We start from the raw sequence: 17,655 nt of genomic DNA on the forward strand, positions 1-17,655 counted from the left end.
AGTACCCATCTCCAAAAGTCTAGGTTTTCAAAATTTTAAATATATTTGCTTTAATTTTCAAATGTTTTATCTAAGAAAAATGTTATGTATAGTGTGACCACGGAAAGATGGCCTCTACCCTTGTATGACCTTTCATGGTGAAAAGATAAGGTTCATTCTTCAGTAGGGAAAAATGAGGAAAAAAATAAACTCAAGGGTTGATACCACGCGTCCTTTCTCCCCTTCCTCCTGACTTCAGAATGAATGTTTACAGTTGTCGTTTGAATCATAATATTTGATTAACTGAAGTATTTAAAATTATAAAAAGTTATCAATGAAATAAATAAAATTGATGTAACTGAAATTTATTAAAGAAACTTTCACAATGTGTAAAGAATTTTTTTATATGAGGTTCAAAGCACATGTTTCGAGAGCAAAATTACACTAATGGAATGGCAGAAATGACTTGGCGACGAAAATGGATTTGCACCAAGACTAATACCAGCAACTAAGGAGAATTCCTTTCTCCCACATCAAAATGGACGTTTTTTACGGAGGAGCATTCCAGAAACTCTTCTGGTGGTTGTACTACTATACTCTTTTCATATTTTAATTTAACCCTAGAATAAACCATAAAATAATTTTACCCTTTGGATAATACTTAATAAGATCATATATTTGATATACACTAAAGAGTGAATATACAGTACATGGATTGAAGCATACTCACAATTTGACCATATCACCCTCAACTAATATGTATTCAGCTTCAGTCTCCAGAGGTGAAAAGTGACATATACAATTATTCACACAGACACACGTAGGGAATGCAATTCCTAAGATAAAAATAAAAAATGAATTGTAGAGGTAAAAGAGCACCATATGCTAATAATTGTTTCTAAAAAACTATATAAAATACTATTGACATCTAAAACTATCAGTACACTAGCATGATGACTAGTTTAGGCAAATGAGAGAACGTGATGATTTCTACCCAATATATGAAAGACTTTTTTCCGGATATTATGCCATGGTGAACTCATAAAGAAAAGTCAACTGGGAATGTGCCATCTTCTGAATCTTAATAAGGATCTGATCTTTAGTTAAAAATCGAGAGGGAATTTCGCTACCACATCCTCCTCGTCGGTGTCCTGGTCATACGACGATGAACTGTATGAATGGTTTATTGAGGAAGGTCAGGTTGTTAAAAGCTCCTTTGATATTGATACTTATAAAGGTGACGTCCAGTTCTTTGCTCTTGAATTCGTTAATTTTAGTGAGTATTAGGTTGAGGGCATCATCTATAGAATTACCTGACTTAGTCGAATTGAAGGTTAGAGTTATAGTTTTGAAATTCCAAGTGAAAGTTGAGTCTGAGTCAAAAGTTTTTCTAGACATTTACCTCCTACAAGCAAAAAAGTTATTGAACGATACGAGTCGATTACATCTGGTTTTAGAAACAGTATTACTTGCCCTATCTTAAAGATGTTGGGGAATGTTTTTAGTTCAAGGCATTTATTGAACAGCGAGAGTTGGATATTGTTTGTGTACATGCTTGATTATTGGGCCGTCAATACTATCAGGGCCGGGGGGGGGGGGCGCTGTGTTTGCGGGGATCAGTTTTATAATCCTATCTAATTCGGCCAGACCGAATGGAGGGTCATTGTAGTTAGACGATGTGTCGTAGTGTTAGTGCTCTGTGCGGAGGACGTGTTACATGGTGTGGGAAAGAGTTTTCCCAGAATTATATTAGCAAAATCTCTTTGGGTTCCTTGTGCATCTTCTCCAAGAAGTTTGAAAAGCTGGGAGGGGATGGTGCTTTTGGATTTAACTGTTTTATATTGTTTACCATAAGGATTAGAAGTTTTATTACAGAAGTCTCTGAAGGTTTCTCTTTTTGATTTACGAATCAGTTTATAAAATTTTGCTCTTCCACGTTTAAATATTATAAAAAGTCTGGGTTTTTCACCTGGGGAGGCTTCTTGTGTTCTAAGCCGTAGAGCTTTGAATTTATTTTGCGTGTCATTTACTTGGAGGTCCACCAGGAGGTTTTAATATTAAGTTTGGATGTTTTCTTTTTGAGAGATTTATGGCAAGCCAGGAAAATTAAGTTTTCCAATGCTTCCGTTTGGGCGTTGAGATCCTCCAAAGTGTGGCAATTATTAATTAAAGTTATTAATTTGGGGATGTCCCAGAGATCCTTATTAAGTTTAGAGACACCAAATTTACTTTTGAATCTTGTGAGTGAGATAGTGTTGGCAGAGATGCTAAGTTCTATCAGAATGTATTTATAAAGGCTGGCTGAGAAGTCTGTTATATTTCTATTTAGACATTGCACTATGTGTGTTTGTTGAGAGAGTTAGGTCGGGCCAGCCTTTTTTGTCGCCATGAATGGTGGGTCTGAGTTATGGAGAAAAAGATCATGTACGCCAATGAATTGCTCTATCTCTTTGCCTCTGTTAAGCCTCGTATAGTTCCATAGTGGATTTTGTCCATTTAGATCAGACTCTATCAGTGCTTGTTAGGGCGCGGTAGCCCGGTCGATAAGATACTCGCCTAAAGTACCAAATGATGTTTAGAGGTGTCACGAGTTTGATACCCGGTTCGTCCTTGCCTGAAAACTTTCCTGACACAGGGGTACAACAAAAAACGGTGACTTGACCGCAGCAGAAAATTGCTACCGAAGGGAGCCCCCATCGAGGGGTTAGCGCACCAACCTCTCGATGAGTATAAAAAACAAGCCTGCCGTTCAGAATCTGCAATAAATTGTAGGTCCCAGTCTAATTAGCCCTCGTGTGCAGAAAATGACAGTGGTCCGACTCAAATGCTCAGTACTTGTTCCGGTTTGATTGCATCGAGGATAATTGCAATTTCAGCGAGTATTTCTTTCAGGTTACTATGGGGAGGGGCGTAGGCTGAAATCAGAGTAAGAGGCTTGTTGTTGAAAGAATGTTTAATGGCAACGGTGTAATTAAGGGTCTCAATTAAAATTGGTTTAAATGTTTCGGTTAGGACAGACTATCGCAGCTTAATTTTCTTTTGCGAGCCAGACCGACCATGATTTTGGGTATTCTTTTATTGTAGATGTAGGGTTCCTGGATGAGGAATATGTCGATTTGGTATTTATTTGAGATTATTGGAAGTTTATCCATGGGCACTTTCATATGGATGCAATTAAGTTGGATTAGTTTAATGCTAGATTTATTAATTAATTGTGTAGGAAGGAGATGGGACATGACATCTGGCATTCTATTTGAGCTCATTTTGAGATTTAGGATTTAGTTTTGTATTAGATAATTGTACTGAGGGGATTTTTATTTAAAATATTAAGAGATTTGCAGTTTATTTTCTTCCTCAGCTGTTCGGTTAAAGCCCTATAGCAATGACATGCTGGGGAAGATGCTGTGTGTCCTGTCGGGTATTTTGTGTAGTGCTCGTCATTGCTCATTAAACAGTTGAACACCTGACACGATCCGCTGTGCATGTGTATGTATTGTGCCTACCGAAGCAGGTGGCACAATACAATGTTTCTGACTAGCACTGGCCTGCAGTGTATTTGTGGGATTGGCACCTTGTGCAGCATCGTACTTGAAGGTACTCACGCAGTCGGTAACTTTCCCAGTGTATGAAAAGTGATTTTGCCAGCAGAATGTGTTCTAGTACCCTACCAGGGACAGCCACTACAATGTGTGTTGTTTCTGGTTTGGTCGAGAATTCTAGAATCTATGTTGATATGCCCGGGTGCCTGCGCAATTGTAGATATGGCGTCAATAACTTGTTGGTCAGTTGTGTTGCTCGGAACGCCATAAATGATGAGTTTTGGTTGTGTTGCCATGGAGGTCGTTGTGTTGTCATGGAGGTCTTTGCCTGCCATTTTGAGTTGTGTTGTTGTGTCAGCTTCTCGAGCCGGTGCTCGTCTTCCTCAGTGGGTAGGTCTATAGCTATACCACTCCTGATCGTCTTATTTTTTGAATGCTGATGTTGTGTGCCGGTAGATTGACTTTAGCTCTCAGGAATGCCTTGAGCTTGGCCTGCTCATTGTCTATCAGACTTTTGAATTGTATCAGGTGGGTGTATACCTGTCTGTTGAGATGGAGAAGTTGAGCATATGATTGAGGTAAAGAGGGGGGGGGGGTCAGTGCAACAGTTAACAGTGTTGGAAGAAGAGGTTGAAGCAGTAGAGGGCTTGTTGAGCAGAGGTTGAAGTGGTAGCATGTTGAGCAGAGGTTGAAGCGGTAGGACTTTGAGCAGAGGTTGAAGAGGTAGGATGGTGAGCAGAGGTTGAGGGTGCTTTGATTGCAGGTTGTGAAAGTTTAGCACACAGAGTTTTAGATGAAAGTTTGTTGCAAGGTTTTAACAGGGTGTGCTGGGATTTGATAGGGGGAAGGGTGTAAAGCACAGGATGCAGGATATTAGAAGGTTGTCCAAAGTGACGATTGGAAGGTTCAGTGGAGATGCAAGGGGAGGATTTTGGGGAAAGAGGTCAAGAGAAGGACGGAGGTGGTACGAGAGAAAAATGAGAGGAAGTGAAGGACAGGTTGAGAGTGGAGGTAACAGGGAGAGAAGAAAGGGTTGAGAAGGAAGTGGAATGTTGGTGGATGTAGTGGAGAGAGGCTGGAATTGAGAAACAGCTAGAGAAGATGTTTGGGTTTCAGATGAAAGTGTGGGAATAACATTTGGAATATCATCAAAGATTGATGTGAAGAAGGGTGGGGTTTGGGTAGAGGCGAAGGCATGGAAAAAAATCTGTCTGGATGTCCTTGTCCATTGCATTCCTCACTTGTGTTGTTGTGGTCAGCTCAAGTTTGATGATCCTGGACTCTAGGCTGTCTAACAGTTTGTGAACTGTTAGACAGCCTGACCAATAGAAATATTGGTCGACTTGGCGACTTAGCCGCCTGACCAATATTTCTATTGGTCAGGCGGCTTTCTTCCGAGCTATTGTTACCAGAGCTAATCTCCCTAATTTCACCTATCAACTCTTTGGGTGTTTTGTCAGATTCATTTGTTGTTGTGCCGAGCATGTCGGGGAAGGTGGTATCGTTTCCCATTGTAGAGACATCATCCAAGGAATTGGTTGTCAAGTGATAGTCCCAGTGAGAAGACATGTCAGTTTTGTGTGTTACTAAATACGACCTTGCACTAAAAACGAACTATGGAAAATTTAATTAAATCTAATTACAGAGTGTGGCTCTGCACGTGCATGTGAATATATCTAAGATTGTCATTTCGAGAAATATTGTATAAAACTAAGAGAATAAAAAAAAAACAAGTACACTATATATATATATATATATATATATATTACATGAAGTACTACAGAATGGCTATTCAACTACGAGGGCGAACAGAAAAACCCAAAAAAAGATTACAGCGAAGAACGAAATACTAGCTACCTATCCTGTGGAGGGATGTCTGAACAAAGAAAAATGGAGCCAGGGGGAAAAATATACAAAAACGTGGCTACGTTAAACGATGAGAAATTTACAAAAACATACGTGGCGCGCGGATTAAAAAAAAACATCTGATCAAACGATGACCACTATGGAAATGGCATGTGCAAAATGTCAAGAAAAAGTTCTGGCTAAATGACATACAAATATATATAACACTAACCTGAATATATTCCGGAACCCGAAGTACTCCTACAATGATTAACTAAAAAGGACTAACACACAATAATTTTTAGCTCAAAATTTTCCGGAATTTTGCAGTTCTGGCCCTGTGATGCTATTGTTCAGATCTCCTGGCATCGCACTGGTCTTGCTCACTTCGGTCGTCTGAACACTTTTACCTCAGCCTGCTTGCTTCGAGTCAGCTGGGCACAGATGGAGAACACTTGAATCGGCAATCCAACAGTTGTTATTTGCCTAATTACCGCATGCTTAATTGTTTATTCTAGCGATGCATGATGCCAATAGAAATCAAGATGGCGCCGGCTACAACGCTTCACTACCACGTGAAAAGTTGGTTGATGGAAAAAGGCTAATTTTTTACCCAGGGGTGAACCAGATACGCGTCGCTAGCATTGTGACAGTTTGCGTGTCGGCCGGAGCAAAATATTGTGTGGCCTTTCTCTACGAAGGGCAGCAGGCGAATCACAGTAACAGTACAGTTAGGGGATGTAAGAGATTTATGAAAAATAATCAGTTATATACAGGGCGATTATAATTAAGAAGTTCTGATTCCAAAATACGAATGAAAACTGCTGGTCAGAATTGCTTGAATATTTTCATGGGTGCATTGCATGAAGCAATGGAATTTTCTTTACCAAAATATAAAAAAAAACCTTTAAAATGTACAAGTAGATGATGCTGTACCTGGCCAACAGTATAATCTATTTTACGCAACCATATCATTTGGCACTTCAACAGCATCTGTGGGTGAATAGCAGGTCTACTTTACCACACACCAACTCCGGTTCATATACTACCATATGGAAATTTTCAACAGTGGAGTTGGGTGGAAAGTGAAGGCGCCAACTATCGGTGATCGCCCCAGGCGGTAAAGAACCTGCTTCTGATGTTCTTTTTGGCTGGATTCAAACCATTGGACCTTGACAGCAACCTTCATAGTGGAAGATGAGCATCTTACCACTGCACCACTCGTGTGCTGAATAGCAGGGCTGGACAAATCCCAGATGCCGGGCTGACTAGAAAATCAGTTTTGCCACCTGAAATTTTATATGGATCATTGCTAAAATGAAATGTAAGTACACGACAATTTTTCTTTGACTTCATAATAATGTGTCTACCAACATGAGAATGGGTCATAAAGTCCCGGAAAAGTAAAAAAAAATTACTCGGGACTTTCTTGGGGAAAAACATGCTTCACTCTTAACAAATTTGGCTGGTACCTAATTTTCTTTTGATTTGTCCAGTCCTGGTGGATAGCACAACTTTTATCAAGATGCACATTGCAACACCAGCGAAGTAGCTGCTGAAGAAACACACACATTTTGACAATAACAACATGACACGACACCTGGCCACCATGTTCAACTGACAGGTAAACGCGACTGTAACCCTTGCAACTTTTGGCTTTGGGGGTACCCCAGAATGTTATGTGCAGTGTCAGATCGCAAACTTTAGTGAATTGAAAGCACATTCACATCAATATCATGGCATAGGCCTACTCCGATCTGTGGTTGAACAAGTACTTTCGTTCTTCACCTCATCCATAAATTACGAAATTGTGCCATACTAATTGCATTATCAATTTGCCTTGACTGGCAAACAAATTTCCCATGTGCTGGATGGGTACAGCGTCGTCTATTTTACATTTCTAAGTTTTTTCCCCTTCGCCATAACAAAATTCCAATGTCTCAGGAACATTCATGCAAAATATCAAGTCATTCTGACCAGTGGCTTCATTTTAGTGTTTTGAAATCAAAACTTTAGTTATAATCACTCTGTATATATCACATGTTAATCATTTCTAATTAGCCTGCATTAATGATGCTTCATTAACCACATTGTATTTGCCTAGTTTTTGCAAAATAGCATCCTAATTAAACTTACTGAAAGTCAGTGGAGAAAACATCTTTATTATAGGGTTAATGATATTAACAATTTTCAAACACAAAATATTTCTTTGAGTTACACAATAAAATAGCAAAAGTTGGTTTTTATTAAAATGAAAGAAATATTTAGATTAATTAATACAGGAATTGTGTTAATGACATTAATAAACACCTTATTTTAATTAATTATTAGAAGACTGGATGACTTTTCAGAAATATTGTTCTTAATGTAAATGCTATTAAAATAAAAAAAAGCCGGTTTAAACCAAAAAAAAATTTTTTTTACCAACCCCGAATAAAAATAATTTCACCTGGTCAACCTTCTTTTTCATCTATCCTAGTTATTTGAGAGGGTGTTTGCTGCAAGACTGATCAAATTTACTAATAAATTCAACTTAGACCGAATGAAACAGTTTGGTTTCAAGGAAGAGCACGGAACAGTTCACCAGCTCGTTAGGATGATCAAATGCCTACAAGCAGCTAAAAATGATAAAGATTACTCGGGCTTGTGATAAAATTTGGCATTTACTGGCTGTTTTTCAAAATGATAGATAGGGCTACCCCTAAATCATAATCAAATTTTTGAGTTCATATTTATCTTTTTGTACTTTTCAGATCAAGATAAATGACTTATCAGAAAAAAGATGTATAACAGCAGGAGTTAACCAAGGTTTCAACTTGGCCCTGATGATCCACAATATTTTCATGAATGATTATCCTATGGTGCTCTTTCGCACCATAGGTTTACACGCTGACGTTATATTAATTTCAACTGACCAGAAACCCTTGAAGGGGCTAAGTAACCTCCAGGAGCTGATCACAAATGGCGAAAGATGAAATGCATATAGCAATGCCAAGTTGAATGTGAACAAATGTGTGATAATATGGCTCACAAACCAAGTTATCCCAAAACACACAAAAATCATCGCAGAGCGACAAGATATTGCGCCATTGACTCAAACTAAGTACCTAGGTGTCACCCTGGATGAAAGACTCAACTTCAGGAGTCATACCAAGAACAAAATCAAAAAGGCTCAGATCCTCTTGGAGAATCTAATCATTTGTCCAGTGTCAATACATGGTGCTCCAGCTTGGGCTTTCGCATCTAAGAGCAACATGTACAAACTACAATGATTCTAGAAGTGTCCTCAGGCGCTTCATACAGGAGCACCACATTTTTTCCGCCTCACTGATCTGCACAAAGATTTGAAGGTATCATCCATGTATTCCCACACCAAGAAACTAGCTCAAAACTACTTTGAAAAACAAGAAAGTTCGTGTCACCAACATCTGAGATATCTCCAACTATGATGCTCGCACGTTTCTGAAACATCTTAAAAAGACCTCAAAACATACTCCATACAAAAAGTGTAAAAATTCTGAAAAATGTATATGTGTGCGCTTGTGCACATATATACAGGGTGGTAACTATCAACCGCCCAATAAATTTTTTACATGCGTTATTCCTTGTGAAAAACTAATATAGAAAAGTGTTTTCCGTTTTTGGATCAGACGAATATTAAATGAGTTATAAGGTTTGAAATTTTGTGATGTGTTATTTTTCTAAAGGTTAGTTATGTGCCAAACTCCAAACAAAAGTACATTTCTCCACCAGCAGCGGGTTGGGGCTTCTTGAAAATTGACTGAAATATTCAACCTCATTAGAAGCCAAGTTCTGCATTCTTCCTCTATGGTTTTTTCCTCTATGTAATGTGATATTATAACCTTGTTATTATGTATAAGTTAGGTATTAGCTTCGTCCCCTATGTTGGCAAGTTTGTCACCAGATTTGTAAAGTGTTAGCCAAATGAGATCTGTTTAAATTGTTTTTAGCCAAATTAACACTTTTTTTAAAAATGTGACAAATAATATTATTTATTATCAAGTCAAATTTTTTGAGGAAAAGTGCATACAATGTGTATGTGTTTACTGTGTGCGATTGTTATTTTACATTGTCGTTTTAATCAGATTACATGTTGATCAATAAACCCGCAATATTTCTTTTGATTTTTTTAAAATTTTCATCTAAACTGTTATGTGTAAAAGACTTCAATGAACGATATATAAATTATAGCTTGACGAATGTGCGACTGGTGAAAACAGTAAAATAATAACAATTCAGTCAAACTTTTAATCAAATTTATTATGTTATGAATTGACCTATTCAAAATAATTTTTGGTTTCAGACTTTTCCTATTGGTCACACTACTCAATACTGATTTTGTTCTAAAAAATTTTTCAGTGATTTTAGGGTGCTTTAGGGGGCATTGATTCTGAATCTGACATTGGTTTTATCAGATCGGTTCTAGTTTATGGGATGAAACGAAAGTTAAATTTCAATGGTAATGCCATTAGCCAGGTGTGGATCTATTGGGGGGGGGGGGGCAAAGCAGAATATGCCGAAATGTGCAACATATGTCGCAGAACCACCAGTGCTGTTGCAGAACAATCTGGAAGAATTTTAAGAAAAGTGTAGAAAAGCATATGCGAATTTTTACTGCAGAACATTTTCAGTCAGCTGAAGGCTCATTGCAGAACATTGCAAGAAAAAGAAAAAACTCAAGCAAAACGTGATAACTCATGAAAATTTCGGAACTTTTATATGATAATATTGCATTTTTTTTCAATCAATCTGTCGGAAATTGCCTGTATAAATGTTTTTGATTAAAACAAATTCAAGAAAACTTCAATTAAAAATAGGAAAAACCAGTACATTTTTTCAAAAAAAATAAAAAAATTGGAACTATTCCAGAAAATACGAGAGAAAATGAAGGATGTATGGTCACCCTATTCATATTGTGTAACCGATTTTATTTATTATTATTTTGTAAAATCACCCCTGCCAACAACAAGCTCTGGATCCGCTCATGCCACAAGCAGCATACAAATCACTGAAACTGTGCGAAATGTAAATCATTAATAAACTTAATATCAATACATAAACATCACTGATGTCTGGTAATGATGTATTGAATAAAATAGGAAAGTGAATAAAAAGTTAAAAGAAAAATTTCCACGCAAAAATTAGGGGCTGCAGACTATATTGAAATATTAATATTATCCATTATCTCAAAAACTAGAGCCAATTTGACAAAACCAACGCCAGTTTTAAAATCAGCAGCCCCAATATACCCAGAAACCATTAAAATTTGTCTATTTTGACCAATTCACAAATGTTTAGTTTTATGGTAGTTACGGCCGTGAATACAATCGCTGGCTCCCCGCAAACTTCATACTTTAAAATCAAAAGTTGAAATTTTGAAAAAACTAAAATCGGGTAAAACTCAAGAGTGAACTTGCCAAAGAATATGGAGTGGCACGGAACACTATTTCAACATTTGCCAAAAATAAGGGAAAAATTTTGTCATCATTTGAAACTTCTTATGAACCAAGCAAAAAACGCATAAAAGAATCAGACTTCAGTGACGTAGAAGAAGCAACTCTTTTGTGGTTCAAATCCACTCGATCTCACTCAATCCCATTATCAGGACCAATAATTCAAAGAGCGCCATGGCATTGTTTTTAGGAAAGTTTGTGGAGAGAGCATATCTGCATCTCAAGAAACTGTTGAAAATTGGAAGAATGATATTCTGAAACCAATGATAGAAGGATATAAAGATGCAGATGTGCTTAATTGTGATGAGACTGGTTTATTTTCTCGCCTTCTGCTTAACCAAATGCTTGCCTTCAAAGACGAAAAGTGTGAAGGAGGTAAAAAACACAAAGATCGTTTGACAGTTCTTTTGGCTGCAAACTCAGACGGTTATGAAAACTTGAAACAGTTAGTTATCGGAAAATCAAAAAACTTGCAGTGCTTTAAAAAGGCATGGATGACATCAGAGATTGTCGAACAATGGTTGAGGAAGTTAGAAAATTTTCAATTGAGAAAAGAAAAGTTTTATTTATTTTGGATAATTGCACCGCTCATCCAAAAATAACGGACCTTTCTGCAATAAAATTATGCTTTTTACCACCTAATTCAACAGCAATTTCACAACCACTGGATCAAGGAATTATCCTAAGTATGACAACGTTTTACAGAAAATTACAGACCAAAAAAAATTTGTGGTTGTTGGAATGGACACAAAAATTTCTGTTTTAGATGCTATTGAAATGATTGATTCAGCGTTGAAGTCAGCCAGGAGTGCCACGATTCTGAACTGCTTTCGTCATGTTAGTTTTTGTTCCGAGTCTTTGGAAAACGATAATTTATCTGAAGATTCCTATCAAATTACATCTGGAGAAAGCATAAATAACGCTTTAGGTGATTTTATAGAAGATGAATTTGTGAACGTTGACTTTGATCTTGTAACTTCAGGACTTTTAGAAGACGACGATATTCTAGAATCAATCAATCAAAGAGGAAGTGCTTTAGGTTCCGAAGAAATAGAATCAGAAAGTTCAGATGAAGTACCTGCACCATCTCGCCACGATGCATTAAAAGCTGTGGATGTGATACGTCGATTCCTACGCACTCAGGAAAAAGCCGAACAATCACGGGATAAACCGAACAGTGTAGAATTTTTTTTTCTCTGCGGAAAGAAAAACAAACATACTTGATTATTTTTCATGAGGTAAATTTTTTTGTTTTGATTTTATTATGAAACAACCCCGAATTAAAATTAATGAGAGAATTAGCATTTTATTTAAATGAATTGTTTGAATAAAAATGATCAGACAAAAATTTAGAGCGAAACCCTGCTAACTCGACATCCGCTTAAGTCGAAATGTTTGTCGATACTTTTAGGGTGTCAAGTTACTGAGAGTCTACTATAATAAAATAGACTCAGTACTTGCTGGAGAACAAAACAAAATGACTAACACTTATGTATAACCTCTGTAAAGCTGGCATTGTGAGATGCAAAGAATATATTCTGATTGACTTGCAAAAGAAGTTTTTCTTCTTTTTCCTGAAAAGTGAAGGACAAAAAAAAAATTGTTTTTATATATCTTTCGTCTTCTGGATGTGTGTGTGTGAAAAGTAATATATTTTTAGCATTTTCAAAAAAAGTTATACGTTTGGTGAATTTAGCAGGATTTTGAAGTGACATCAATTTTTAAAGCATTATAACTCATTAATTATGGGTCAAATGAAAAACTGAAAACACTTTTCCATATTAGTTTCTCACAAAGAAATCGACTTCATTCGTGTCTTCGCCGTCGTTGGGAACGGACGTGCTATTATCGCGCTCCGCTCACCGACACGCCAGTGCGCCATTTTGTGTCTTTCTTTGTGTTTTTCTTCATTCTCGTGAGTTTTACTTAGCGTGTTGTTTATTGTTGGGTCATATTCTGCGGTGATTTTCTTTTTTTTTTAGCGCACGTTGGATTGTGAGATAAGTGGTTTTTTTTTTTTTTTTTTTTTTTTTTTATATTGCTCTCATTTTTTTTTTAAAATTTTCGTTGTGTATTTTCGATCGACTTATATTTATTTTTCTCGTTCGCATTTCATTTTCGTTGTTTTTTCGCCAGGTTCGCTCGCTTCTTTGATATAAGTTCGTAGGTTTTTGGACGTTAGTGTTAGCAAACAGTGTATACTTTTTCCCGGGTACTCTCAATAACGTTGTTTTCCTTCCATTTGGGCCTATTGTTGTAGTGTTAGTGTTTTGAGATAGTTAGCTAATTCTAATAAGTATAAATTGTACTTCGTAGCTTAATACTTTTTTTAGAGGGTGTTGTATTCTTTATATACATATTTATTTTATTCTTCGTGATTTAGTGCTGAGCATTCTACTTTACGTAATTTTTTCGTATAATCTCTTACGTATATTTTGCATAGTAATGTATTTTACATTATTTTAAATTCCAGTTAACGTTTCTCATTTTCCTATTTTTAAGTATTATTATTATTATCTAGCTTTAGCAATAGTGTTAGTATGCCTCGACCTCGACTAGTGTTGTGTAGAGCTTGCGACGGGAGGTTTCCCTGGTCTAGGGGTATAGTAGCTGATAGTTTCAATTGTAAAGGGTGCTTGGTTAGAAAAAGGCTGGAACTCGAGGTCGAAGCTTTACGGGAAAAAGTTAGGGTGCTAGAGGGCCCGGTTATAACGGAGCCTCTGGTCGTCGAGCCACCTGTTGATGAAGAAGCAATCTCCACGAACAACGACATTTTAGAGGGCGAATGGGTGGTCGTGGATGAGGTAGAGGGGGATAGTGATAGGGGTTTAATCATCGGCGATTCTATGGTTAGGGAACTTGGGAACCGAGTGTGTAGGGATTTTCGGGGTTTCGAGCGCTGTTGTCTTCCTGGGGGGAAGATTGGCAACGTTCGAGACGTTTTTCATCGCCGAAAGTTGCCCTTGCGGGTGATTCTGTGGGTGGGAACAAATCAGGTAGGAGCGAATATTAGTGAGTCTCTGTCAGAATACCGGGATTTACTATTATCCGCTAGGGAGGGGGGTTCAGATGTGGCAGTGATTCCAGTGCTGCCAAGGGGTAGTAGGGGATATAGGAGTAGGATCCACCAATTCAATATAGGCCTGAAGGACATTTGCTCCTCACTTGGGGTCACGTTCTTGGAGCTTCCCGCATTTACCGATAGGTGGCTTCGTTCGGATGGGATCCATCTAAATAAGAGAGGGGTCTGGGAGGTTTACGATAGTCTTAGGTCAGGTTTTTTACTCCCAGACCACGTAGTCGGGAATGCGGGTTAGTTAAGGATAATCACAACAGTACTGACGGGGAATTACCCACCTCTGACTTGGATGGCTTCTCGATTGACAACAAACCACCGGGCAAATTAAAATGTGTGTTAATAAATGCCAGGAGCTTGGGTAATAAGAAAGATTTTTTAGAAGCTATGATAGTTGTGGAGGACTTGGATCTTATAGCCATTACAGAATCTTGGGCAAACGATGGGGATGAATCTTTCTTACACATCTCCGGATACGATACTTTTTTGAGAAATAGATCTGATAGGAAAGGGGGTGGAGTGTTGATATACGTGAAATCATGTTTGAAGGCTAGAGAGTGTAACGTGCAGAGAAGTGATATTGAAACCATATGGGTTGAACTTGAGAACAAAAGACGTCATAAGCTTATTGTTGGGGTTTGTTACAATCCACCGAATAGGGATCAAAACTATATCGCCAAAATGCATGATGAAATTTCCTACATGTGTAAGCGAAAGAGGGTTCTCATACTAGGGGATTTCAATTACCCGGGTATTGATTGGGAGAACCTTTCATCTGGAAATCAGTATGAAAGAGACTTTCTTAAGTTGGTGCTCGAAAATTTTCTGTATCAGCATGTATCAGAAGCCACTAGGGGTACTGCTATTTTGGATTTAGTTCTTACTAGTTCTGAGGATCTAGTTGAACATGTTTCGGTGGGGGAAGAGTTTTCTTCCAGTGATCATCGTATCGTCAGATTTCACTGTAACTTTTCCTCGGGTAAGGTTGATAACAAAAGACTGGTTCCTTGTTTTCGGAGAACTAACTTTGATGTTTTGCGAAGAAGGTTAGCGGAAGTTTTCAAAGACCGGTTGGAATCAGTAGAGGTGGTAAGTCAATGGGAAGAATTTAGTACGAAGCTGTCCTCTGTTTTGCACGACGTCATACCCTTTGTTCGAAAAAAGCGTGTTTGTACATCACACCCTCTATGGTTCACGGATAGCGTGCGGAACCTTTATCTTGAAAAGAAAAGAGCATTCAGAGAGTATAAAAGTGGACGAGGTGACCTATCATTGTTTACTGATAAAAGAAGACTGTTGAAGAAAGCGATAAGGGATAGTAAAAAGCAAGTTGAATCTAGGTTGGCAGATAACATTGGCTCTGACCCAAAATCATTTTTTCGATACGTCAATAATGGATGGAAGGGGACAGTTGGCCCCCTCTCGATAGGAGGCTCAAAAGTAGAGAGCAATGTAGGCATGTGTAGTGCTTTCAATGACTTTTTCGCGTCGGTTTTTAATGGAGATAATGATATTCGATATACGGGTGTTGCATGGGGTAATAAAACGCTCAACGATATTCAAGTTGAAGACGTGGAGGTCCTAAATCTTCTAAGAAATGTATGTGCAAGCAAAGCACCAGGACCAGATGATATCTATCCCAGGGTTCTCAGGGAAGGTGCTAATGAATTGTTGGGGCCAGTCGCACAGATATACAGGAGTAGTGTTGCTGAGGGTATCGTCCCGAGAGATTGGAAACTGGCTAACGTTGTTCCGATATTTAAGAAGGGTAGTAGAGAAGTGGTGTCTAATTATCGTCCAGTGAGTTTGACGAGCTCCCTCTCGAAAATTTTGGAAATTATCATCAAAAGGCAGTTTGTGAAGTGGATAGACGAGAATAATGTATTGTCGGATAATCAGCATGGGTTCAGGAAGGGGAAGTCATGTGTAACTAACCTCCTTTGCTTCTATGATTACGTGACTAAGGCTTTGGGTAAGAGCAAAAATGTCGACGTTGTTTACCTTGATTTCCAGAAGGCATTCGATCGGGTCCAACATGGCAAACTCTTGAAGCGTTTACACGAGATTGGAATAGGGGGCAACTTGCTGAATTGGATAGAATCGTGGTTAAGAGATAGGTCGCAACGAGTTATGGTGAACGGGGAATTCTCTGGTTGGACAGATGTCACAAGTGGAGTTCCTCAGGGAAGTGTCCTTGGCCCCATACTTTTTTCACTTTTTATCGACAAACTCGATCAGGGTATCGATGGAATTACTAGCAAATTCGCAGATGATGTGAAGCTAATGGGTGTAATCGGAAATGAAAGCGATAGGGAGTTACTCCAGACCAACTTAAACAAGATTGCAGCATGGGCAAATGAATGGAGCATGACGTTTAGCGTAGATAAGTGCATGGTCGCTCATTTTGGTTCGAACAACCCACGGTTCTCTTACGAGTTGAATGGTGTCACTATCCCGGATGCAACTAGAGTCACCGATTTGGGAATTCTCATTGACGAGCGACTTAAGTTTTCTGAACATTGTTCAGCGGTTGTCAAAAAAGCGAATAGAATGCTTGGTCTCATTTTCAAAAAGGTCTCTTCGCGTTCTCCTAAAGTCATTCTTCCGCTTTTTCGAGGCTTAGTTCGTCCTGGACTGGAGTATGCTGTAAGGTTTTGGAGACCATACCTACAGAGGGACATAGACTTGGTTGAAGGGGTGCAGAGAAGAGCTACGCGTGTCCTTATTGGCACACGGGGCTTGAGGTATGAAGAGAGACTTCATTTTTTGAATATGTTTACACTGGATGAACGCAGGTGTCGAGGAGATATGATCGAAGTGTTCAAAATTTTCAATGGGATGGATAGGATGGACCATGAACTTTTAGTACACCGCCAATCGACTGCTTTTACAAGGGGACACCAGTATCGATTGGTGAGGGACAATGCAAGGTTATGGTGTCGCAGGGAATTTTTCTCCAATAGGGTTGTTAATAAATGGAATAGCTTACCCCCGGAGGTAGTAAATTGAACACAATTGACACGTTTAAAAAGAAATACGATAAACATGTTGGGGTAAATCGAGAAGCTATCCATTCTTAGAATAAGACAACCATAAGTATTCTTTATGGGCATTGTATAATATTTTATCATGTGTATATATTGTTTGTAATTTGTGTTAATTGCATTTTTAATTGGGTTGCTGTATTTTTGAAACATATGACAACCATATTTTTATGGGCATCTTTTTATCAGCCACCTCGTTGGGCATTTTGCCTGTTGTGGCGTTGCATTTGTATTTGTATTTGTATAAAGAATCATGTGTGTAATTATTGGGCGGTATCGATAGTTACCACCCTGTATATTTTAGGTGATTGTGTATTGGTTGTTTTGGTTATATTTGACATCCATATTTTTTATGGGCATAATTTTTCAGCCGCCTTATTGGGAAATGTGCCTGTTGTGACTTTGTATGTAGATGAGTAAATGATCACAAAATCAAAAGGAAATGTACTTTATTTCATGTTTTACAGACGGCTCACGCCATAACAAATCAACCAAAAAAATTGAAAGTCAGAAGCATAATTGACTTGGATTTTTTTTTCTTTCAAATTTGGTACACGTACTGTCGAAATATAAAAATAGCCAAATTAAAATATAAATTTTATGAAAAAAAAAAACAATCCTTCTTTGTTTGATTTTTCCAATGGTTTTGTCTTTGTCAAAATGTTTAAATCCATGAAGCTCCACAAATACGAGATTTA

The 17,655-nt window shown here is 38.0% G+C and overlaps 1 protein-coding gene across 2 annotated transcripts in view; it reads right to left on the reverse strand.

Moving 5' to 3' along the window:
* Positions 1-17,655, reverse strand: part of LOC149067594 (proliferation-associated protein 2G4) — a 95,156-nt gene that overhangs the window by 58,498 nt on the left and 19,003 nt on the right. For both annotated transcript variants that reach the window (XM_089252566.1, XM_089252567.1), the window contains exon 3: positions 710-815. In XM_089252566.1, coding sequence (XP_089108692.1) covers positions 710-815 — 106 coding nt within the window. The remainder of the gene's footprint in view (positions 1-709; positions 816-17,655) is intronic.

This window comes from Pholcus phalangioides, unplaced genomic scaffold, assembly GCF_987345545.1.
Source record: "Pholcus phalangioides strain wild (caught in Gottingen) unplaced genomic scaffold, Ppha-v1.0 ptg000029l_1, whole genome shotgun sequence".
In the NCBI taxonomy this organism is placed as follows: Eukaryota; Metazoa; Arthropoda; class Arachnida; order Araneae; family Pholcidae; genus Pholcus; species Pholcus phalangioides.